Source organism: Thalassophryne amazonica, chromosome 10, assembly GCF_902500255.1.
Source record: "Thalassophryne amazonica chromosome 10, fThaAma1.1, whole genome shotgun sequence".
NCBI lineage: Eukaryota > Metazoa > Chordata > Actinopteri > Batrachoidiformes > Batrachoididae > Thalassophryne > Thalassophryne amazonica.
Window position 1 is genome coordinate 15,046,121 of NC_047112.1, and position 25,843 is coordinate 15,071,963.

The 25,843-nt window shown below is 40.4% G+C and overlaps 1 protein-coding gene across 2 annotated transcripts in view; it reads left to right on the top strand.

The window, feature by feature from the left end:
* Positions 1 to 1,430: 1,430 nt before the first annotated feature.
* ttc14 (tetratricopeptide repeat domain 14) overlaps positions 1,431 to 25,843 on the top strand; it is a 28,040-nt gene continuing 3,627 nt past the window's right edge. The window contains exons 1-10 of one of the 2 annotated variants that reach the window (XM_034179465.1): positions 1,431 to 1,945; positions 5,427 to 5,557; positions 5,625 to 5,824; positions 6,029 to 6,113; positions 10,727 to 10,856; positions 11,013 to 11,168; positions 14,731 to 14,802; positions 14,986 to 15,105; positions 17,721 to 17,843; positions 24,678 to 24,795. In XM_034179465.1, the coding sequence (XP_034035356.1) occupies positions 1,812 to 1,945; positions 5,427 to 5,557; positions 5,625 to 5,824; positions 6,029 to 6,113; positions 10,727 to 10,856; positions 11,013 to 11,168; positions 14,731 to 14,802; positions 14,986 to 15,105; positions 17,721 to 17,843; positions 24,678 to 24,795 (1,269 nt within the window). In that variant the 5' untranslated portion in view covers positions 1,431 to 1,811. The remainder of the gene's footprint in view (positions 1,946 to 5,426; positions 5,558 to 5,624; positions 5,825 to 6,028; positions 6,114 to 10,726; positions 10,857 to 11,012; positions 11,169 to 14,730; positions 14,803 to 14,985; positions 15,106 to 17,720; positions 17,844 to 24,677; positions 24,796 to 25,843) is intronic. The other variant, XM_034179466.1, reaches the window with a different exon arrangement.

Genomic DNA, 25,843 nt, shown 5'->3' on the forward strand with positions numbered 1-25,843 from the left:
TATTTTCTCCAAAAATTTTAGTCCTATCAACTTTCCATTTTCACAGTGTTCATCCTTGACCAAAATACATAAGCATACCAAATGACAAATGTCAGCTCTTCCTGGTTGTGGTGTGATCAAAGCCATATGCACTCATGCACGTACACGTGCATGTAGAGGCCACTTGGCTATTATAATATAGAAAATAACAAAAACATCATGCAAAACACAATCCAGAACAGATCTAATTAAAAAGAAAGTCAAAATTTTAAGTGAATATGAAGTGTTGCAGGACAGCGGTATTCAGTCTAGCCATCTCAAGCAGGTAAGTGGTCATTCAGTGGTCCAGCAGGCAGTGACAAAAACTTGGGTCCAGTTTCAGCAACAGCACCTCAGACAGAGACAAAGAGAGCAGAATCAGTCAACTGAAACTAACACCACCTAAAACACGGTGCTTTAAAAACACTTCTGTTACTGTTAGCATGGCCTAAGCAGTAAGTCACCCTTCTGAGTCTGGCCTGCTTGAGGTTTCTTCCTGAAAAACATCAGATGGAGTTTTTTCTTACCACTGTTACTTATGTGCTTGCTTGCTGGTCGTGGTGGTGGTGGTGGGGTGGTTAGACCTTACCCATGTGAAGCTCCTTGGTGTGACTTTTTGTGATTTGGTGCTATATAAATAAATTAAACTTAATTGAATATATGAACCTTCTCAAAGTCACAGACTATGTCTTGGACTTCATTTCCACCAATTATTAAAAAATTGTCAACAGTGTGGTACAGCATGGCATAGGCAGTTCCCCAAAAGTGAGTGACTGTACAAAAACAAGACTAGTGAAGGAAGCCACCAACTGACACCTCTGAAGGCGATACAGACTTGGGTGGCTGCAACTGGACAAACTGGAGATGGTACTTTTTTTTTTTCTTTTCCCTCAGTCAAGGGAACAGACTTTTTGTCTTGGTGGAGTGAAGCAGAAATTGATTTAATATAAGAAAACATAAAATCTAGGCTTTAGTATCCTTTGCTTTGGATAATTGTTCTATTCTGTTGTTCTATTCTTTGTTTCTTCATCCAAGTGACTTAGTTTTTCTGCATCACTCGATAACATAGTTTTCAGCAACATAAACACAAAATTAGGATGAAAACAATATTGGAATTATTTTTGTTGTTTGTTTGTTTTGGAATGTTTGCATCATTTATTACTCTCATGAAAATATTTTAGGAATTTCACAAAGGTCATTTTAAAAATAAATACCAAAAAGTATTTTTTTAATAAAAAACTCATTTTAATATGTGTAATAATAATAACAACAACAACGATTCTTTATTATTATTATTATTATTATTATTATTTTTTCCGGGAAGGTTCCTAGCTGATCCGTGTTTCCATCGACGTCCTGTCAGCGTAACACAAAAGTGTTCAGTTTCCGTTCCGTTTATGTGTGTGAGTTGTTCGCTATTGTTTATTTTTTTTAAGTGGTTATATTCTGCGGCTGTTTTTTTTTAAGTAAAATAGGAGAAATCGCCACATCTAACTCTAAAACCAGCAAATGAGTTGTTTAAAATAAAACGAATCGGATCTATTCCACGCAGCATTAGCTCGCAGCTAGCCACGGTTTCAGCTAGGCTAACGATCCGTCGCGTCGTTTAAACGGTTTGTTTCTTTCTTGAAATGTAAAAGATTTTCAAAACTCACTTTGAAGCAGCGTTTTAAGAATAGTCTGTTTAATGTGCTCTCGCTGGCGCTCGTACTTTGTAAAAAATATGTTTGTTGTATTATAACACCTGATGTTGACTATGTAGAATAATGTGATCGGAGTCCGAATAGGAGAGAATGGACAGAGATTTGTTGAGGCAGTGTTTAACATATCACGGAGAGTCACTCTTCAACAAACTGAAATGTGAACAAACTGAAAATCCAGATTTTCAAGCGGTGGTGTCTGATCTGTGTAAAGCTACGTATGAAAGGTAAGACATCTCCTTTATTCAATAGTAACTCGTTTGTCACTTTTACCAGCACATCTAAGGTCTTGTTTTCACTGCCAGTTCAAATTTGATGTATTGGACATTGATTCAAATGAGATCTCATTAATTGAGTGTCCACATTATAAGGGACCAGATCTGATGGTTTATAGACCATTTATAGACACAAAAAAGACTGTTCACAGACAACACAAAAAAAGGACCATTTATAGACATATGAAGAACCATTCATAATTGATTAAAACACAGCACTGTCACAGGTGATGGCCAGGTGATGACTGTGGACTGGTTTGTGGCAGGTGATGCAGGGATATTCCATGGTGTTAGCTTCAGGGGTGGGCATCGAGGGCCGAGACACTGCAGGTTTTCCATGCAACCATTCACCTCAGCAGGTGGGTTGCTGATGAGCTTCTCCTCTGAACATAAACACCTGGTTGTCAATGAAATCACCTGCTGAGACACCTGATCATTAATGAAATCACCTGCTGGTTGCACGGAAAACCTGCAGTGTCTCGGCCCTTTATGGCACATGATTGCCCACCCCTGCTCCAGCTCCATACTGATTTTTATGTCTGGTGCAGCTCTCTTTTTATATGTGACACTTCCTTTAACACAGGTGTGATCTATTAGTAGTATGAGTTGACCATAGACGTTATAAAGAGTAGATGCCACATCGACTGCTACTGCCTATTTGGCGCTGACGAGGCAAACATCTTACATGTAGCTATGATACAGGACAAATGGTTTGTTGTATTTTAATATTCATATTGGGATTAACAGTAATATATATATATATATATATATATACACACTAATATATGATAGAGAAGCAGATATTGGCACTAAAGTCAACTTTTTAGTAATTTGATGAGACAGTATATGATTAGGATATATAAACAAAATACTGACTAATAAAACATAACAATAGATATAAGTTATAACACAGGTGTGATACTAATTTAACACAGGTGTGATCTATCAGAAGTATGAGTTGACGTTCAGTAAATCTATGAATGGTCTTTTTTTGTCTATGAATTTTGCACATTGTGTCTATGAATGGTCTTTATTTTATTTTATTTTTTTGTCTATGAATGGTCCGTATCTGTGAATTGTCTGGTTACCAGTCTGATCTGTGTGTCCACATTGACATGGTCTTATCCTCCATATTGATTGCTATGGTAACTATTTGTTAGCAAGGGTAGCCTGCTATTACACTAACTGACTTTAAAATTAAGGCTGTAGATATCATTGCGGTAACCCTAGGTATGTTTTGGTTTGTTATTACAGCAGGGATTAAAGTTCTCCATCGCTGTGGCGGATTTCTGTCAATTGGGCTGCCAAAAGCAGCGTCCACGCTGATGCTGTCCTTATGCAAAATCAAGGGTGGAAGCAAGATATAAAATTAACTGCGTTCAAAATGTTCAAAAATCAATTTTTAGAATAATGTCTCTGTTTTTTGTTTTTGTTTCTCCTGGCAGTGAGTCTCTGTGTCCTCTCTGCACTCTGCAGGAGGGGGCGGTGTGTTTGAGTGTCTCAGCACGGTAACAACACAGCGAACACAGTGCAGAGTTTTACAAACTTGAATTGTAAATGGATTTTTGCTGTCCAGACTGCCAAAAAAATCGAGCTAGATACAATATGGACATTCTAAAAATCCGATTGTGAGTGGTAGTGTGAACAAGGCCAAAGAACAGATAATCCCAGTCCTTTATTTTACATTCACGCTGGTCCATGACTTCATGGTGGAGTGGAGCAGAAAAATACGTTCTTAAACTGAAGATGTGAAATTTCAACTACAGTTTTCCAGAAGGTGCATCAAGCCAAGATTTGATGCTTGTTGGTTTGTTTGTTTGTTTTTTTTTTTGTATGAAAAGCCTTCTTTTTCTTAAGAGAAGAAGAGCCGTTATCGTCATTATATATACATACATACGTATGTACATACGTACAACAGAATTTGTCCTTTGCATTTCACCCAGCCTAATTACAGTTAGACACAATCTAACCACTAGGAGCAGTGAGCAGCCAGAGTCCAGCACCTGGGTACCAACTCCAGATGTAGAGATGCTGTCTAGGTCAGGGGCAGATAAAGGAGCAGACCCAGAATAATTTCTTACTCAATCATGAATCTGTGACTGGTGGTTCAGTGGAGAAAAGTTGTTCTGTGTGCAGTTACTTTAATCACAGCTACATGACTCTAATATGTATATGTTGTGGACATGATGAGCGAAGCTCTTCAGCATCTCACCATGTCATTGAGGTCCTTCAGACTTTTCGTCTATCATCAGTTTGTGGCTTTTTAAACAATGTTGTCCAGTTTGAGGCTTTGTCTATCGTGCACCGATTTTTTTTTGTGCCATTTCCAGTTTGTGGCTTTGTCTACCATTGGTTTGTGACTTTTTACGACAATGTTGTCCGGTTTGTGGCTTTTTCCCCTGTGGGCAGATTTTTTGTGCCATTACCAGATTGTTTTGTCCCATTTCAGTTTGTGCCTTTGTCTACCATGGAGCAAGCTAAGCGCCACTGCGCTTCGCTCGTATAACTCCTTCATATTTGTCTTGGTGTCTTCCCTCACTAGTCTCCTTGCATGGCAACTTTCTGCTCCAGACAGAGTTACTGTGCAGAACCATACTGTTTGTATATCTTAATGAAGTAAAGTACATATTTTGTGACTTGGAAATGTTCTTTTGTCCGTCCCCTAACTTGTCTCAAGAAAACTGTGTAAAAGTGATGACTTGTGTAAATAATAATCCTTGTGTGTTTAGTTTGTCCATTTACTTACGGGATGTGAAAATGGTGAGACCCAACAAAATAATGGCTGTAATTAATTGTGGTTGGGGGATGTTGTGCTTGGCCTACTTGTAGTAAATGGCCTCTAGTGATGAATCTGAATTGGTCACAGTGTAGTTAATGGTAATATTTAGTGGTAACCCAATCTACCACATCGTAATTATTGGCATCAAAGTGCTGGGAAGACACTTGATACCACCACATACTAGGGCCACTTGTTTGGTGTTAATTGACTATGCATCCTTGGGAGGCCTTGAGCCTGACTATAACATAAAAATAGGTGTCAGTTTAGGTATTGTACTTACTTGAGCTCTCAGGTGTCCTTACAATTACCACATCGTAGCTGCTCCGTTAACCACAGATTTAACATTACAGGTTGTCAAAGGCTTTATTACAGTTAACTATACTGTGGCTACACGCGCCAGTCACCATGTGGGAGTTATCAGATGAAAATGGCTAATGTGATATTTCTGTTAAACCCTTTGAATTACAGCTGAAAATCTACACTACAAACACATTTCTAAAATAAATGAAAACTGATTCACTGGCCTGCTGCTACATATGGGCATGACTGTATTTTTGCCCTTACAGTTGTAGGTCCTACTGGCTGGACATGATGAGCAGCTTTAGCTTTTGTTCAGATAATCGGAGAGCCGCTGAGTGTGTGTTGTCTTTACAGCAGAGGTGACGGGTGGCAGAGTAGCCACCTTGTGGAGCAGTTCATTGCTAGGAAGGCAGACATCCTGTTCTCTCCTGCATGGAAGACTGTCACGCTCCAAGAAGAGGAGCATGAAGAGGAAGAGGCTGCAGGTGGGTTTGGGTCCCTGTGTTTGGTTTTTTGATAAGTATGACCACTAATCTATCTGTCCTCTTCTAGAGCCCTATGCCATCATGCCCCCATTGGAGCTGTTCATGGAGGTTCCTTATGAAGAAAGAAGGGCAATGCTGTATAGGGACTTAGAACGAGGAGACGTGGTGGTGGGGAGGATCAACAACATTAGAGAATATGGCTTTTTCCTTACTCTGCTCTGCATGGTGGGGGGACTGAAAAGAGACATAGAGGATCTCCAGCTGTCGGTAGGTTATTCAGATAAACTAGCAGATAGAGTGCATCCAGAAAGTATTCACAGTATTCACAGTTTTTGTTTTCCAGTCTTGGGTTGTTTTGGTTGACTAGGCAGCTGTTGATAATTCCAGACAGTCAAGCCATTTTCTCTACCAGCTCACTCCATATTTTTTTGTGTGTGTAATTTGATTTTGTCCCCCCATTTTTACTTCCAGGCTCTGTGTCACATTAGAGAAATTCCTTCCACTGGCAGCCACGATGATCCTCTGTCATACTATCACGTTGGAGATCTTATTAGAGGTTGGTGTCTTTGGTGGATATGTTTTTACAAAAGGTAATGTCTGCCATGATGATGTTTGCCTCTGTATTCCCATGGCTTTCTCTTGCTTTCACTTCTGATTGAATTAATATTTGAGTCATAATGTTGGAGTAATAATAATTCACAATTGTTTAAGTTTATCTTGGAGTTTCTTCACAAAAAATAAGGAAAAATTGTTGAAGCCAATCATATGACACGACTTTAAAAAATGACATATGATAATAACGATAAACATGTTAGACATTTGAAGTACGAGGTCTGTGAGAAAAGTATCCGACCTTTTTATTTTTTTCAAAAACCATATGGATTTGAATCACGTGTTATTGCATCAGCCAAGCTTGAACCTTCGTGCGCATGCGTGAGTTTTTTCACGGCTGTCGGTTGCGTCATTCGCCTGTGAGCAGGCTTTATGTGAGCACTGGTCCACCCCTCTCGTCGTTTTTTTATTGCGAATAAATGTCTGAACGATTTGGAGCTTTGCTGCATCAATTTTTTTCCAGAAACTGAGAGAACTCCAGGTGGACACGGTTCGGAAAATTAATATGGCTTTCAGGGACGATTTTATGGGGATTACACAGATTAGGGAGTGAACCAGATGGTTTAAAGACCGCACACAGCGTCTGAGAGTGCGCCGCTCTCCAAGCGCCGATCGACAGGCTCAAACCCCGCTGAAACAACCAGATCATTTCCAACGTGAAGGCTTTGTTGATCCGGGACGTCGTCTGACTTTCACAAAAAGGCAGAAGGCGTGGACATCAGCACTTTTTTGGCACATTCCACTGTTACAGGAGTTTTTTCATGGAAAGAAAAGCGGAGGGATGCGCCACGGAGCCGTTCATTACGCGGCACAAAACCACCTCCGTGTTGGTCTCACAGGACGGCTTTCAGGTGGATTTCAGATGGCTGTTGGTTGCTTTTCAGTCGTGTGATTATCTGAGAAATTGAGCATGAGCTGGACATGCCCCAACATGTCCTGTGAGGCTTCATCACGGCGTTGCTTTGCGCCATGCGGCTCCACAGTGACGCGCGGAACTCCGCTCCTCTTTCCATGACAAAAACTCCTGTAACAGTGGAATGTGCCGTTCATTTCTAAACTGGACGCTGTCTTGATCAGGTATGTCGTCTGACTAGCACAGGAATTGTGAAAAGACGTGGACATCAGCACTTTTTCGGCACATTGAGACAGACGTGCGGTGGAGCCGCATGGCGCAAAGCAACGCCGTGATGAAGCCTCACAGGACATGTTGGGGCATGTCCAGCTCATGCTCAATTTCTCGGATAATCACACGACTGAAAAGCAACCGACAGCCGTCTGAAATCCACCTGAAAGCCGTCCTGTGAGACCAACACGGAGGTGGTTTTGTGCCGCGTAATGAACGGCTCCGTGGCGCGTCCCTCCGCTTTTCTTTCCATAAAAAAACCTCCTGTAACAGTGGAATGTGCCGAAAAAGTGCTGATGTCCACGCCTTCTGCCTTTTTGTGAAAGTCAGACGACATCCCGGATCAACAAAGCCTTCACGTTGGAAGTGATCTGGTTGTTTCAGCGGGGTTTGAGCCTGTTGATCGGCACGCTCTCAGACGCTGTTGGCGGTCTTTAAACCGTCTGGATCACTCCTTAATCTGTGTAATCCTCATAAAATCATCCCTGAAAGCCATATTAATTTTCCGAACGGTGTCCACCTGGAGGTCTCTCACAGTTTCTGGAAAAAAATTGATGCAGCAAAGATCCAAATCGTTCAGACATTTATTCGCAATAAAAAAACGACGAGAGGGGTGGACCACTGCTCACACAAAGCCTGCTCACAGGCGAATGACGCAACCGACAGGCGTGAAAAAACTCACGCATGCGCACGAAGGTTCAAGCTTGGCTGATGCAATCACACGTGATTCAAATCCATATGGTTTTTGAAAAAAATAAAAAGGTCGGATACTTTTCTCACAGACCTCGTATGTTGGAATTCTCAATCAGGTTTTTTGTTCCGGTTGTATCGCCATTGTCCAGCCAATTGCAGTGTTTCTCGTAAAATTATACAATTTTTTTTTTTTTTTTTTGCCAAATCTGGAGTATCTCAGGGTTCTGTTGTTTTTATTTTATTTTTTATATATATATAGCATCTCTTGGGCAGATGCTGCAAAATATGTACCGCATTTTCCGGATTATAAGTTGCTGTTTTTCTTTACTACTTTGGGAGGCCCTGCAGCTTATACTCCAGTGAGACTTGTATACTGAAAATTTACAAGTTTATTTTTAATAATTGTAGTTATAATGACTATTTATGTAGGCCTTTCCCAAGAATCAAAGCACTACACAAAATAAACTCCAGTAATAAAAGAATAAATGCCAGTAATAAAGAAATACACTTCAACAATGCACAAAAATCCCAAATTAAAGAGCTCATAACACAGAAAATCTTATAGTCCGGTGTGACTTATACGCCTGAAAATACGATACGTTTTTCACTGTTATATTAATGACGCTCAACTTTACATAGCCATTGATCCAGATATCGTACTCATGCTCATAGTTGGAATTTAAAGGATTTTCTGGCTTTAGTGAAAAAAAAGTCATTTATTCAGAGAAGACTGAGATTATGGTAAATGGTTCTACAAAACAGACACCAGTATGATTAGTTAACATTATCATTGTATTCATTGTAGTTGTTGTTGTCCATTCGGCTGCTCCCTTTTTGTTTGGGGTCGCCACAGCAGGTAGATCCGCATTGGTACTTGGCACAAGTTTTACGCCAGATGCCCTTCCTGACGCAACTGCAGTGTTACCTGGAGAAACGCACACAGCCCCCAGTTTTCCAAAGAGGTCTCCAATCCAAGTACTAACCAGACGCCGCACTGCTTAGCTTCTGAGATCTGACAGGATCAGGCTGACACAGAGCAGACCAGCTGCATCATTGTATTCATTGTGATAAAGCTTTAAAAAAAAAAAAAAATCGGGTGACCTTTGATGCAACTTTGTTCTTTGGTTTACATATTACAGGGATTATAATTGTGGAGGAATAATTATTCACTGTTAGGTAATCTTATTTTATGTTTTTGTTTTTTTTAGGCAGGCAGGGGTGGTGTCCAAGTGGTTAGCTTGTTTGGTTTCATTGTGGAAGGTTCCAGGTTTAAACCTTACCCCTGCCACATTTCTCCATGTAATGTGGAGTTGTGTCAGGAGGAGCATCCAGTGTAAAAGCTGATCATATGCCACAAGTTTAAAAATGACCAAAGACCACATTGTTTTCAAGCAAGACTTTATGAAAATGCAAACTTTAGTTTTCCAGAACACACGGTTTGTTTTCAAGCAAGACTTTATGAAAATGCAAACTTTAGTTTTCCAGAACACACGGTTTATCTTGAGTTTAGGGCCCTGTCCCACTGGGGAGAGGATTAATTGTGCATGAATTGAGTATACAAATTGCGGGCGTTCGTTGTCGTCCACAACAAAAATGGCCAAAAATGACAAATGTCCCAGTATGAATTACGGATATATTAATAATATATAGCGAATATATGATGAACAATCACGGTTATATAACGCATGTAGCGAGGAAACTGATCCGACACATTGAGATTATTACGGCAGTATTACGGGTGTATTATGAATGCATCGCGCACGTGTTGCGCATGCACGGCATCTGCATTGCGGTCATAAAAGAAGCACACTCGGGCCTTTCGCCATCACTATTCACACCAACAATACAGCCTCTGGAGCATTTGCTGGACTTGGACAAGTTGATCACAGAGTTAATGTTCATTTTGTCATGTGAGGGTTAACTGTTCATGAGTTTGGGGAGCGGGAGGGGGGAAGCTGCTCGGGTGTGAGATGGTGTTTTTTTTTTTTTTGTTTTTTTTTTTTAAGAGTGTGGGTTTTTTTTTTTACGTGACGTGTTTGTTATGATCGTCCGCAAATCAGCTGCAAAGCAGATGTAATAAAAACGCTTTATTCGTGACCGATTTGTATGCATTCGCTACAACTTATTTTAGTTTATGATGTGGACATGATGGGCATGATATATATCTCTTTTACACACTGTCCCGGTCCGCTGCCAAGCCGCAAATCCCCGTCAGTTGCGGATATCAGCGGTTAACGGCAGATATACAGCGCATAGAGTGAGTATGTATTATGTATGAATTGAGTATATATGGAGTATGTTTTTTGAACAGCTCAAAAATCCTGGCTGCAGACATGCGTGCCTCTGGATGATCACGGGCGTGTTCAGATGACGGCCAACTCATACAGGCATGTTACACGGATATTGGGGATATTTAGCGAATATGGGCCAATTTTGTGCGCAATCCATACGCAAATCCTCCTAAACGCCAGTGGGACAGGGCCCTTAGGTTTCATTTGTCATCGTAATCGTTCCAGTCTCAGTGAAACCATGTTTATGTGCATGGTAGCAAGATATCTGAGTACACCTAATCTGATTTTAATCAGACTTGGCAGGAACATTAGGGCGTGGATGGGAAGAAGGTTTGATTTCGATTAGCTAAAACTAAAAATAATTAAAATAGTAAGATAAGATGGATGCTTTTTGAAGGTACTCCAAGTTTAGACTGCTTCAAGAATTAATTGCACTTTCTTATTCTGCAGCTGGAGTAAAAGATATTGATCGCTACCAGGAGAAAATCACAGTGTCCCTGCACCAGGCGTGTGTGTCTCACAGCTTGGAGCATATCAAATTGGGAGAGATTACCCGGGAAGAGCTGCCCGTACACTACAGGTACCAACACAGAATAATCCCACACTGTTACTAACACCAGATAAAATCTATATCAGTTTTTGGAGGGTAAAAAATGGGGTTCAGAGATTTTTGGTTATTGGACTCGGAATGGATCCAGATACCACGTAAACGTTACGGTCCTCTGCTCTCTTTCAGCCGTAGTATTTGTGCAGTGAGTGACAAAACTCACACCTATGGGCGTATACTAGAAGGTTGCCATGGTTACCACAATCCTTCTGTAGTGGACTACCTGCTGGGAAAAGTGGGTGTTAGTGACACCCAACCACCCTCCATGATGAGAGGACTACAAAGGTGAGCCTTTCTGCAGTGTTACTTACATAATTACCGTTAGTGATTCTCACAAAGTACACCTGTCTGTTTGTGCAGTAAATAATTGTTGTAGTTATTACACTACTCCAAAATTTGTGGTTTTGCAGGAGAGGCTGGGGGCTGTGTTTTTTGTTGTGAAGCACATTGAAGAGTCCAGAATGAGTAGAATGATGTACATTGAAGTTAATATAAAAAAGAAAATTAAATAGAATCTATATTTTTATTAGAATTTACTGCAAGGTTTAATGGCTTTTCTTCCAGGTCATTCTCAATCTTTTTTTTTTTTTTTTTTTTTTTTTAAAGCAAATTTTATGATGGATTAAGAAAATGTCTATGCAATAGTCCTATTCCACAAAGTGCCATTCCTTCAGGTTTCATCCCAAATTGTGGCACGTTTTGAAGCATCATAGCAACGTCTTGATCTGTCTTTTGTCAATCTTGAACAAACAGGTCATATGTAGTAGTTGTGGTCATCATCTGCACTCGTTTTAAAATTGGGCTCAAATTTTCAAGCTGTTCAAAAATTTCATCCCAATTTGCCAAATTGCCATCATTATGCAGTCACTTCTGGGTGTTCATAGGCTTCAATCATCAGCATCTTTAAACAAGGAAGTCCTCGTGAGAACAGCTTGAAACCTGTTTGACTGTGTTCCATCGGAGTAAATTTTGAAGCAAAAGCAGCGTTTGTTGTGGTTCTGGCTGAGAACACAGCTGAGTGCAGCTTTAGTTTTGTTTTCAAGCTGGTTGCCTGGTGTGTGCTTTATAAGCCAGCCTGATAGGCGGCATTTCATCCTGTTTTTGCACTTTTTCTGGATCATAGGGGATCGTAATAGAGTGGTGTCCTGTAGAATAGGGATGTAATGTTGCTTAAAACCAAGAGATGCCGGCATGTACTAGCCTGTTTTCTTGGAGTACACAGTAAAGGATACAGAGTGCTACATAGTCCATCAGCAGACCTTGGTGGCAGCCAGAACTTGGCTTGGAACTGTTTTAAAAAATCTATCAAACAAGTTCATACAGCTTCAATCACACTTAAGCCCCTTTCACACCAGGCTTGCGTACAGTTGCGGCATGATGCATATAGAGTACGCTGGAAAATCATGCAGGTTTGGCGTAGTCCCTGTGTAGGCTGGTGTACGATGGCGTATGGTTGCATTCCTACTCTTGCTTACAGTTGAGTATGTTTGCTTACTGTATGCTTACTGCCACGTATGTAGCCCTTGCTGCTATATAAACCTATTTTTCTGCCTCTCACAGTCCACTCCTGCCTACTTTTTGGGGGGTTTTGTGACATTGTGGAAATGCGCTCCATTCTCAAGATGGTATATGAAAGCAAACGGCACACGCGTTTCGTACAGCGGGACACACTGCTGCCTCATCATGGCTCATAACATCAGATCGCAAAGTTCAGAGTCCATTGTGTTTCCTGAAAAAAAAGAAGAAGATATACGTAAACATCCCGTTTGTTGTTTCAGCATTCTAAAGACAGAGTGAGACAGAGTGAGCGAGCGCTGTCTGTCTCTCTCTTTGCTCTTTTTTTCCAAGACCTGCTGTTTCTCTTCTCTGGATCCAGTTTATGAATTCAAAGAATGTAAACCATGTTTTTCTGGTTATCGGATTACTGAAGTGCATGTAAAAGCCGGTGACCAGATTCTGGCAGTTATGTGATTACAGGATGCATCCCTGCCATAGACCGGCTCATGCACGCACAGCGACTCTTTATGAACACACACACACACACGGGACTGAGGGATCATTTCACCACATACTCGCGCGCTGGTTCGATGACCTGTTCTGAGCACACACACATTGCCAGTTTGATCAACTGTTGTAAGCACACAGAGGTGCTGCAGGCTGCGTGGATCATTTCACCACACACCTGTGCGCCTGTTTGATTACCTGTCTGAGCACGCACACGTGCACCAGTTTGATCACCTGTTGTAAGCATGCACAGGTGCTGTGTGGCTCATTTTACCACACACACACGCGACCTGCTGTCCTCTAACTGCTTCACACTGGAGCACCTGTGTTTTAGAGCACCTCACTCCTGGTCATCTCCCTGGGGAGGTTTTTCAGGCACATCCAACTGTGACGAGGCCCCAGGAAAGACACAAGACATGTCAGAAAGATTATTTGCTCTTAGTTTTCATCATGCACATGATAAAATTATTCCCTGCAGCGAATCTAGACGTGTCCAGCAGGTGGCAGACAGGTACCATATTTTCCAGAATATAAGTCGCAGTTTGTTTGTTTTGTTTTTAACAGGTTTGGCAAGTCCCGTGACTTATGTACCGAAAAAACAGGCATTTGTTTTGTTTTTTCTTATTTCTATTAATGGTAAGAATTCCTTTCCCAGGAATCAATGCACAAAAGGAGCTCCAGTTATTAAAGTGCACAACATCAATACACGAAAATCCTAAAATAAAGAGCTCATTAAAAAAGTCAAATAAACTCTTTTTTTTTGTCATGTTTGTTGCTTTGTGGTCCAGCAACCTATGTTCATCTGATGTTTTCTATGTGAAAACTGCATCAAATAACATTCGATATGTTGTCCATCATGTTTATTTGACACTTGATTAATTTTGCAGTGTAAAAGTCTCGATGTTGCATATAAACTGAGGGCTCTCTGCAAAAATCCACTGTTTCTGCATCAGCATCCATCTGATGTTTTCTGTTGTTCAAACTGCTTCAAACAACATCCAGTATGTTGTCCATCGCACGTTTGTCCATCCTGCTTATTTTTCAATTTAAAACTCACCCCCAGGGAAACACTGTGTTAAAAAGTGTGTTTGCATACAAGAAACAAAAAAATGCAACTTACACACTGGTGTGACTTATACTCTGGAAAATACGATATAATGTAGTTCAGTGTGTGCAAAACAAATTAGCTTTTTGTACTGAACTGGTGAATCAAACCAAAGTTTAACCAATGTGTCCTCATTATATGTCCTCTTAATATGGAGACGTACAAGATAATGGCATTTATTGTTTTTGAGTGATTCTTTTAACAAACTTTAGAGTATTTACTCTTTTTATCTATTGCTTCATTCACGCCCTGCATTTTGCAGGGTATAGACCAAGGTTTTTGCCAAAACTGCACTTAATTTCAGCCACATTGCATTAAAATTGCACCAAGTTTAATTTCTTTCGTTCTTGAGATAAATGGAGCTAGCGGTTGTCACGCATCATATAATGTAACTATGCATTAAAGTGATATCCATGACATGCAAACACAAAAATGTATAGCATAAGTGTCAAACTGATTCCAGAAAGGGCCAAGAGGGTGCAGGTTTTCTTTGTAACCACCAACTCCAGCAGGTGATTTCACTGATGAACTCTTCCCATCTGCTCAAAGTGATGTTCATCAGTGAAGTCACCTGCTGGAGTTGGTGGTTACAAAGAAAACCTGCACCCTCTTGGCCCTTTCTGGAATCAGTTTGACACCTACGATGTATAGGATACCGGTGGTTATTTTTGAACATGGAAAAAAAACTGCTTTGAAGGTCACAGGAGTCATGCTCTTTGTTTTTGTGCTTCTTTACAGTAAACTTTTTGAAGAAGAAGATTTTGCATGTGCCATCAGGAAGAAGCAGTCCAGTTCCTGGGCCTTAAAGTGGTAAATTTAACTCTTTCACTTTGATCCCAGGAAAGCTACAGCAGACTTTACCTGTTCTCGCTGCTTTAACCTCTACAAAGTAGCTTCTCATTTGACATTGACACAATCTAGTTGACATTATATGCTCAACCCCCCCCCCCCCCCCCAACAAAATCTCACTTCTCCCCATCTGTCTCCTTCAAGTGTTCGAGCGGGCGTGGACCACTTTAAACATGGTCGTCACGTGGAAGCCATGAATGAGTACAACAAAGCTTTGGAGATTGACACCAATAATGTAGAGGCGCTGGTGGCACGTGGAGCTCTGTGAGTGAATCTCTGTTAAAGTTTCAGTGTCATAGAGCGTTCATTGGTTTGTTGTTATTTAGCCTGACAGGACTATCATGTACTACAATTAATAAATGTGTGTTTCCAGAGGTTAACCATTCCTATGTGGTTCTACATCGTCAAGAAAACAAATTAAGTGGATTAATAGAGGACAAAATAAATACAGTCCCTCAGCTGTCAAAGCATTACGTGCATGTTTTGCCTCAGCTTCAACGATTTCTGAACTAGATTGCATGCTCATGCGTTTGTGTCATACAGTTGTGTTCAGAATATTAGCAGTGTGTTTTAAAAAACATGAGTAACACTCAAAATCCTTATCACTTTGATTTCCATATATCCAAATGCATTGGAAACACTGCACATTCTATTCCAAATCAAAACATGAAGAAAAATGTGTCACATTTGTTATTACTTTGCAGATAGAAAAAGGAATATTAGGCTGTTCAAAAAAATAGCAGCGTCACTTTTTTCTTTACAAACTCAATCATTTACTGTATAAACTGAAAAATGTTTGAAGATTTATCTTTCCTGTGAATCACTAAATGAACATTTAGTTGTATAAACACTGTTTCTGAGAACTGCTTCACATCTGTGTTGCTGACTTGACCAACGTCTGTCACTTGTGAACAGGTATTTCGGTCGAGGACCATTAGACTACATTCCACAGTTCCTCTGCTTTTCTTGGTTTTGCCTCAGAGACAGAATCTTTGATGACACCCCACAAGTTTTCTATTGGATTAAGGTCCAGGGATTGGACTGGCCACTCCATAACTTTGATCTTGTTAGTCTAGAACTAAGGTGCTGCGCACTTGCTGGTGTGTTTGGGGTCATTGTCTTATTGAAAGACCCATTTCAGGGGCATTTCCTCTTTGGCATAAGGCAACATGACTTCTTCAAGTATTCTGATGTGTTCAAACTGATCCATGATCCCTGGTATGTGATAAATAGGACCGACACCATAGTATGAGAAACATCCCCATATCATGATGCTTGCTCCACGGTGCTTCACTGTCTTCACAGTGGGCCGTGGCTTGAATTCAGTTTTTGGGGTCGTCTGACAAATTGTCTGCAGCCCCTAGACCCAAAAGGAACAGTCTTGCTTTCATCAGTTCAAAAAATGTTGGGCCATTTCTCTTCAGGCCAGTCAATGTGTTCTTTGGCAAACTGTTACCTCTTCAGCACATGATGTTTTTTTTTCAATAATGGGACTTTGCGAAGGCTTATTGCCCATAGCTTTCCTTCAGATATGTGTCTTCTAATTGTTACAATACTCACAGATAACTTACACTTTCTTTGGTCACCCTGGAGCTCATGATTGGCTGAGTTTTTGCCATTCTGGTTGTTCTTCGATCCATTTGAATGGCGTTTTTCCGTTTACTTCTGCATCTTTCTGGTTTTTGTTTCCATTTTAAAGCATTTGAGATCATTTTAGTTGAGCAGCCTATCCTTTTCTGCACTTCTTTATATGTTCTTTTTAAAGTATGCTGTTCTTCTAAAAGGGGGTGGTGGCCAAGTGATTAGTGCGCTTTGTTTCAGTGCAGAAGGTTCCCGGTTCAAACCCCACCACTGCCACATTTCTCTATGTAATGTGGAGTTGCATCAGGAAGGGCACCCTGTGTATAAACATGCCAATTCAATATGCAGATGCACCTCGTATGTGCTGTGGTGACCCCGACATCGTAAAAAAAAGTGGAGCAGCCAAAAGGACTTACTGTTTTTACTATTTCTACATTCAACAATGTCTGGAACGACCCAGAGAGAACCCTCAGAGACCCTCAGAGAGAAATGCACAACAACCAGCATGTACAACATTTTCTGCCTTCATACTCAAATAAGGGCCACCTGTAAGCGTGTAATAAGGGTCACAGAATTTTTTTTTTTGGAGCACCCTAATGTTCCTTTTTCTTCACTTTCTGTAAAGTAAAAAAAAATTGATGAGTTTTTCTTGATGTTTTAATTTGGAATAGAATGTGCAGTGTTCCAGATGCATTTGTGTGTATGGAAATAAAAGCTATTTAGGGGATGTGATGGTCTAGTGGTTAAGCGTTGGGCTTCAGACCACAGGATCCTCAGTTCAAATCCCAGGCTGACCGGAAAATCACTAAGGGCCCTTGGGCAAGGTCCTTAATCCCCTAGTTGCTCTCAGTGTGTAGTGAGCGCCTTGTATGGCAGCAGCCTGACATCGGGGTGAATGTGAGGCAATACTGTAAAGCGCTTTGAGCATCTGATGCAGATGGAAAAGCGGTATAGAAATGCAGTCCATTTACCATTTATTTACCATTCTAAGGATTTTGAGCTTTACTCACTTTTTTAAAAACATGCTGCTCTTATTTTGAACACAACTGTCACTGTTACATCACTGTTGCAAATTTTCTTGTGTATAAGCAGTGTCACCATTGATGCTGAAGAAGTAATTTGTTTTAAAGCCTAGTTTGAAATATCAAATATAAAATTTCAGTATGATAAAATTGCATTATTGGATCAGTTGTGATATCAGGAGCAGAGTTGTTTGTTTTGTGTGTGTTCTCAGATGTAAATGGACTGCATTTACATCTGTCATTTACAGATGTCTTTCTTTCCCTGTTCTTCGGCAGCTATGCAAACAAAGACAGCATCGTAAAGGCTATAGCAGACTTTGAACTGGCCCTGGAGAGCTGTCCAGATCACCGCAACGCCAAGAAGTACCTGTGCCAGACACTGGTGGAGCGAGGAAAACAGTAAGCAGAGATTTATGGGGAGTTGATGGTCTAGTGGTTAAGTGTTGGGCTTCAGACCAGAGCATCCTCGGTTCAAAACCCAGCCAGCCTGGAAAATCACTAAGGACCCTTGGGCAAGGTCCTTAATCCCTTAGTTGCTCCCGGTGTGTAGAGAGCTCCTTGCATGGCAGCACCCTGACATTGGTATATGAATGGGTGAATGTGAGGCATCATTGTAAAGCGCTTTGAGCTTCTGATGCAGCTGGAAAAGCGCTCTATAAATGCAGTCCGTTTACCATTTAGGCTTTTTAGTCTTGGCAGAGGATGGTTGTCTGAAAAGCCTCTGTCAGGTTTTCTCAGTTGTTTTCTCTGTACAAAAATTCCTGTTTGGGGGGGGGCATATATAAGTCACACCAGAGTACAAGACATATTTGCCACCTTATACAGCATGCTGTCGGTGGCAGCTTGCATTGAGCCCTTCTAATGGACCTTATGCACAATTAGGGGTGTGGTCTCTGAGTGATGGCCAGTATGTGCTGCTGAGTTGAGCTCTGACTCACAAATTCAGTAGCAAACATCGCAAGTCACCATTACTAGGTGTTGTGGACTGTCTATCCTTTCTGAGCATTTTTTTTTTTTTTTAGAAATGTCTGTCATAATATTGCTTGTTGTGTGGTTAATTGTCCTAGCGGGTGATCGAAGAAGCCTGTGCTCCAGTATTTCCATCGAGTGAATTTTTTTCATTAATTTTGTATGCAAAACCCCCTTTACCCGGGGACAGGGTCTGTCCAGACGTCCTTGTGCAGTCATAAAATTGGGTTGAACGCTGCATGATGCCAAAGAGACTCAGCTGCAGTTGGGATCTTGCAAGGTCTGCTCCGTGTCCTCTCCAAAACTGCTATGATCACAACTGTCGTCGTGAAGTATGACGCTGTACCCGATTTCTGCAAAAGAGTTGGCAAGCCCGGAAGACGCACAAATACCACACAGTTCATGCAAAAACACCTCACAGAGCACCTTGTGACTACCCAACGGTGCGCAAAGACTACGGTGTTTTCACTGTGGCAACAACAGATTGTCGACTGAGACATGAGTAGCAGATTGTCCGGAGTGACATGAGTTGGACTTGAACTCAGGAAAAAAACAATCATTTTAATACCGCAGCCAACGGGCACAATGATTGGGGCTGTGTGATGTGGTTTTTGTGAATAAAGCTAATTTTATAAAGCCCTGTTATAAATTGCAAAATGAGTTCCGTGTCAGCTGATGTCAGCAGAGTTTATCCGAATGCTTTGTGCGTTAGAAGTTTGAGTGAAGGTCAGACGTAGAGCTTTGTCTTCTACTTTTCCTCGGCTGGTGGTTCATTCTGGGCTTTTGAAAGCTCTGGTGTCAGTTCAGCACAAGCGGACATGCAGCCAGACTGTCACCGAAAGCACACGTCACGTCAGTCAAGTAATCTGAGCCCCAATTACTGTTATGACGACAACATGTAGCACTAAATAACTAAAAACCTGTCTCCATGGAAGGCAAAATGAGCTAAATATTAAATTAGTCCTTTTTCCATGTTTGTGTACGTACACATTCAGTTTGGATTATGTGTGCATGTGCGGGGTTGTATAATCCAGAGATTGACTCTCAGAGCTCAGTGTTGAGCTCCAGTACAGTCAGAGGTGGATAAAGTGAGAACAGGACAACAGTCATGTGACTTTTTTCAGTCCTCGCAATGGTAAAAAAAAAAGAAGAAGAAAATTAGTTTTTATTTTTCATGGCTCAGTTGTTTTCTAGTCATAAAAATTACACTGAAAGGGGTTAATTATCCAGTGATGTATTTTTTTCTTCAGATTTAGCTGACGCCACCAACAACATGCACAAGGGCCTCTGAAACAGTTACACAGAAAAGTGTCTTCACATCACCTCTGTGGATCAGGCTCATGTTCAGAAGCATGACAGACTCGCCACTGCTGCCGTCCTATGTAAAGGATACCACTTACAGCAGCTATCAGTATCTTTAATTTAATTTAATCTTTATTTAACCAGGTTAGTCCCATTGAGATCGAGATCTCTTTTGCAAGGGAAACCTGGACAATTATAAAGTTTCTAATTCACCTAACCTGCTTGTCTTTAAATGTGGGAGGAAAGGCTCAGCATTTCACAGTTAAGCCCACTTAATCCTCATTTTCATAGGAAATAAGACGGTCATAATTTTTTTTTTTTTTGTAATTTAAGTTTTTATTGATTTTTAACTTAGCAAAGATACACAAAAATGTACAACAATGTACAGGATAAAAAATAAAATAATGATAATAATAAAAACAAAATAAAAATAAAAAATTGGCTGGCGCATGTCCCTCCCTCCTCCCCTATTTCACAGTGTTACATGGGACAGGTTTATAACATCTTTGAATTTCAATCTCATACATGAAGATCCTGACCTTTACCTGAAGTCCAGTTACTATTTAAATGTTACCTGTAGTGTCCTGCGATTTTAAATGATTCCAAAAGTTGTCCCAATCTGTGTCCTTGTCCTCTGTGTTGTCTCTCAGTCTGTTAAGCATAGTCTCATAAGAAGCAGTTTCTGCCATTGCTGTTAACCAATCTTTCAATTTGGGATGAGTGGCAGTCCTCCAGTGTCTCAAAATTATTCTTGATGCTGTTACAAGTCCAACCATGAGCACAGAGAAAGCAGCCTTGGGGATGTTGGGAACTTGCGTCTTGTCTCCTAGTAAGCACAGTTCTGGTGTTAAAGGCACCTCCGATCCGCACCACCTTTTCAGAATAGCAATGATTTTAGTCCAAAATGGAGAAACAGCAGAACATTCCCAAAAGCAATGTATAAACGTCCCAACTTCAATTTTACATTTTCAACAAAGATTATCAGGCATAAGTTACATGCTATATAGCCTAGACGGAGTGTGATAGTACCTATTTAAAAGTTTATACTGTATGCATTTACTTCTGGCTTCCTTCACATATTTACCATTTTTTGACATGATATCTAACCATTTGTCTTGTGAGATTTCCATGTCAAGATCCCTCTGCCATAGCATTTTGATATTTGAAGAATCACCACTTCTATCATTATTCAGCAGCATGTAAAAGGCAGTGTGACGTTCCCGTGGCAACTTAATAAAATCTAGAATGAGATTCTCACCACCCTCTTTAAATTTGGATGTCACACAATGTCTCATTTGTAGATATTTCCAAAAATTTTACTTCCCTTCCAGTTTAAAATTGTGAAGACGTTCGGCATAGGACATGAAGTGCCCATCTCTGTATAAATCTCCGATGGTGTGAATGCCACAGGAATGCCACTTTCCCAAAAACACAGGTTTCTTATCAATACAAACAGAAGGATTGTTCCAAAGTGATGCATATTTTTGAACAAAATGGGATTGTTTAATTATTTTATGTACTTTCAGCCAAACCTGACCAGAATGTATAAGAACTGGGCCTGTGGAGTCATTTTTTTTTTTTTGCGATAATTTATGTTTTGGCTCATAAGGAGTGCAGATATCAGCCTCCAACTTCATCCAATCTAGTCCTCCCCCAGTCTGCTCCCAGTATTTCACTAGTTTGACCATTTCAAATGATAAGTAGTATAAAATTGGGTCGGGCAGTCCTAGGCCACCCTTCTCCCTTGGTGCATACAATTTGGTCATTTTAATTCTGGCTTTTTTACCCTCCCATAAAAACTGTTTAAGTAAGTTTGTATACTGTTTAAAGATAGTCAATGGTATTACAGTGGGCAGCATCATTAATACATAGTTGAACTGAGGGGCTATAATCATTTTAATTATATTGATCTTACCCCAGAGTGAAATTGGTAGTTTTTCCTATTTTTCTAAATTTGTCCTAATTTTAAGCAACACTGGATCAAAGTTAAACTGAGGCATGTCCTCCATATTTTGACAAAGTTTGATTCCTAAATACTTCATTCCCTTTGGTACCCATATAAAATTAAATCTCTCTACCATGTATAGGTGACAGACGAAAGACAAAGGCATTGCCTCGGACTTGTCCCAATTAACTGTATATCCCGATACCCTTGAGAAAGACTCTATGGTACTCATCAGATATGGTAAGGAAGAAAGAGGTTCAGCGATGATAGCTAAAATATCGTCAGCGTAGAGAAGCAACTTGTTTTCCTGTTGCTCACAAAACACACCCTTAATATTCTCATTTGCTCTGATGCTCACAGCTAAAGTTTCTATAAATATGAAGAACAAGAGGGGGCTCAATGAGCCGCCTTGGCGGGCCCCACGTGATAATTCAAAGAAGGAAGAGGTAGTACCATTGGATATTACTGCAACCTTTGGTTCCTTATACATTTCACCCAATTTATAAAACATGGCCCAAAGCCGAACTTTGACAAAGCCGAAAAGAGAAAGGGCCATTCAGCTTTGTCAAAAGCCTTCTCTGCATCCAGGGAGAAGGCTGCTATAGGTAAATTTTTTGACTGGCTTAACCATATCAAGTGCAGTAATTTACGGATGTTGTCCGAAGAAGATCGAGATTTCATAAAGCCTGTCTGATTTTGGTGTATGATGGTGCCTAGAACTTGTTGTAGACGTGAGGCCAGTATCTTAGCGAGAATTTTAAAGTCTGTATTCAGCAAACTAATCGGCCTATAGTTTGATGGCTCTGTATTATCCTTATCCTTCTTTGGTATCAGAGATATCAATGCCTCATTAAATGTAGCAGGTATCTGTCCCCTCTCAAAGGCCTCCTTATACACTTTTTGTAACACAGGTACAAGAGTATCAGTATACATTTTAGAATACTCCGCAGGGAGGCCGTCATAACCTGGCGATTTCCCCGTTTTCATCAGAGAAATTGCTTTTCTAATTTCTTCTTCAGTTATTGAGCCCTCTAGCAGATCCACATGTTCCTGAAGCAGTTTAGGTAAAGTAAGTTTGGAGAGGAAGAGTTCAGCTTCTATTTGACTCGCAGTTCCAGAAACTGTGGCTGTATATAGTTTTCTATAATAATCTTGAAATACCTTGTTTATTTCAGAGACCGATGTGGCCAAATTGTTTCCCCTTTTAATGGCAGGGATAGCGTTAGAAAAATCCTGCTTCTTAACTTCTCTTGCCAATATTTTACCAGTCTTTTCTCCCCCTTCATAGAATGTGGTTTTCATGCGGAACAAAGAATATGCTACTTTTTTATTGTAAATTTCATTCAATTGAAATTTCAATTCACAAATTTCACAATAGAGTGGTTCAGTATATTGTTCAGCTAATTTAATTTCCTTAATTTTGATTTCTTTTTCTAATTCTTTGATTCTGTGCAGGCTTTCCTTTTTCTTTTTGAGCCATGTGCGATCAGCTTCCCCCTAACGTAAGCTTTTGACGCCTCCCACACACTGTCAATGTATTTTGTACTACCTGTATTTGTTTCAAAAAAGTGTTTGAGGTCCTCACCTAGCGCCACCTTAAAATACTTGTCCTGAAATAGTGAGACGTTCATTCTCCATCTAGAACCCCCCCTCTCCTCGACTCCCAGTTCCAGACAAGAGTTCCACAGCTGCATGGTCAGTGAGCGCAATAGTTTTAATAGAGCAACTTGCTACACAATTTAGTAGGGAGTTTGAAACCAAAAACATATCCAATCTTGAGAATGACTTGTGACAATGAGAGTAAAATGTATACTCTCTTTTACATGGATTAATGAGCCTCCATGCATCTGTCAAACCCATATCCTCTGTCATCATAAAAACTGCCTCTCTGCCCTTATTACTAAGCGACACCTTATATTTACTTCGGTCAAGGCAGAGGTCCAAAACTTCATTAAAATCCCCAGCTAGTATAATTTGTCCCTCCATCTCCCCCAAAATTATATTTATATCATGGAAAAATTGGGGATCCTCCTTATTTGGTGCATAGATATTGCACAGTGTCATCATTATGCCCTCTATCAATGCCTGAACACATATAACTCTTCCCTCTGTGTCCTTGGACTCTTTAACCAATTTAAAGTGAATATTTCTTCTAATTAGAATCATGATTCCATTGCGAGCACTTGAATATGAGCTATGAAATATATGACCAGCCCATTCTGTTTTAAATTTGGACTCTTCCCCTTTATTCAAATGAGTCTCTTGTAAGAATACTATGTCTGCCTGATTTGATTTTAAATAAGCCCATACTTTACGCGTCTTTGCAGGATTTCCACTTCCATTAATATTCCAAGACATTATATTAATGCATTTTCCAGTCATTGCTGGAATAAATATAATAATATGTAACCTGTAATCCCAGATATATTACATACAACTCCCACGACAGTCATAATTTTTAACAGCAGCATCCAAGCCATTAGCCATTAGGCTGTTAGCTATAACTCTGAGGTTGTGTTTGGGCTTCAGTCATCCTGCCCAGGGTCACGCAAGGACTCGCTCTGGAAATCTCATTGAGCGCAGGTGTGTTTTAGTTCCTTGTGTGAGAGAGTTTACAAAATCCCCATGAGGGTGTGATCATTCCAGAGTTTGGCATGCTGTGTTGTAGATTATACGATTGAATGACAAAAATGTCACCATGAGACAGATGACACAGCGACACCTGGACAGTGTGCTCTCATTACACAGGAAAATTAAAGTAAGTCCCTTCAGCTGCTCCCTTGTTTGCACACAGGTTCGCCACAGCAAATCCGAGGTGGATCTCCATGTTGATTTAGCACAAGTTTTACACAGGATGCCCTTCCTGATGCAGCTTCACATTACATGGAGAAATGTGGCAGTGGTGGGGTTTGAACCGGGAACCTTCTGCACTGAAACCAAGTGTGCTAACCACTTGTCCACCACCCCTGCTAATTAATTAGAATTAATGATGTTGTGATTTTGTGTGTGTGATCTAGACTGGAGGAACAGGAGAAACTGGTAACAGCAGAGGGACTGTACAGGAGAGCTTTGTCTCTCGATGACGCAAACACTGAGGCACAAGAAGCCCTCGCCAAGATCACCGACACCATACAGGTGAGCTAATCAAGCAGGCACATCACCCACATCATGAAATGATTGCAACATTTCAATGATTAAAATTAAGATTATTTATTAGCAACAAGTCTGTGCAATGTAAAATTTTCTCAACATTTAATCCTGTTTGATTTCAGTATTTTTGATACTTAAAAAAAAATTGCATTGTTACAATTCGAGCCTGACCGATATATGGGTTGGCTGATATTATTCGGAGATATGAGCCTTGCGTGAACATATCTGTATTACCATTATTTTTACTGTAATGAAAACACATTGGCTGTTGGAAATGTGTCATTAACTAGTTTGTCTGGTAGAGGGTGCACCAACGGCAATATTTGCAATACTGTCAAGGATGCCTGTGACCCCATCACCCCCTGGTCACATTATCTGTCTACAAGATACAGAGATGAAGTCTGGGTGGGCCTTTTACAGCAAAAGAGACAAGTGGTCACTATGCCTCCAGCTAGTCGGGGTTAAAGTAGACGAGACGTCAATTTTATGCAAATGCTGATCAATGCGACACGGTGACTGCAGATTCGAGTGAAGGCAGACTGACGTATGTTGATTGGCTGTTGGTTACATTTATAGTCATTTAGAATATATATATATATATATATATATATATATATATATATATATATATATATATATATAGTATATTTCGGCAGATATATCACTTTTTTTTAACTCCCGAATGTATCATCGAGTGAAATATGAAAGGGAGAGGCGCATGATGATTTCTGATTGAAATGCAGACTCAGTTTGAGATATGCCAAAATGTCTGTGACTGAACAAAGTGGATTTCAGACAGTGAATCGACAGCCCCCCCCCCAATCATCTTGAGTTTGCTGATCTGCCTTATGTGATTTCTATGCTGGGCTGTTATCTGCACATTCATGTTCCAAGTTCAGTATCCTGTTTTAAGGTTACAGTTTCACGGCTGTAAGGGAATGTGACGATGTTCTCTTGACAGTATCATATAGTGTACTCCAGATGCTCCATGTTGTTGTGATTCCATCATCTCTTTACACACGCCTTCAGCAGA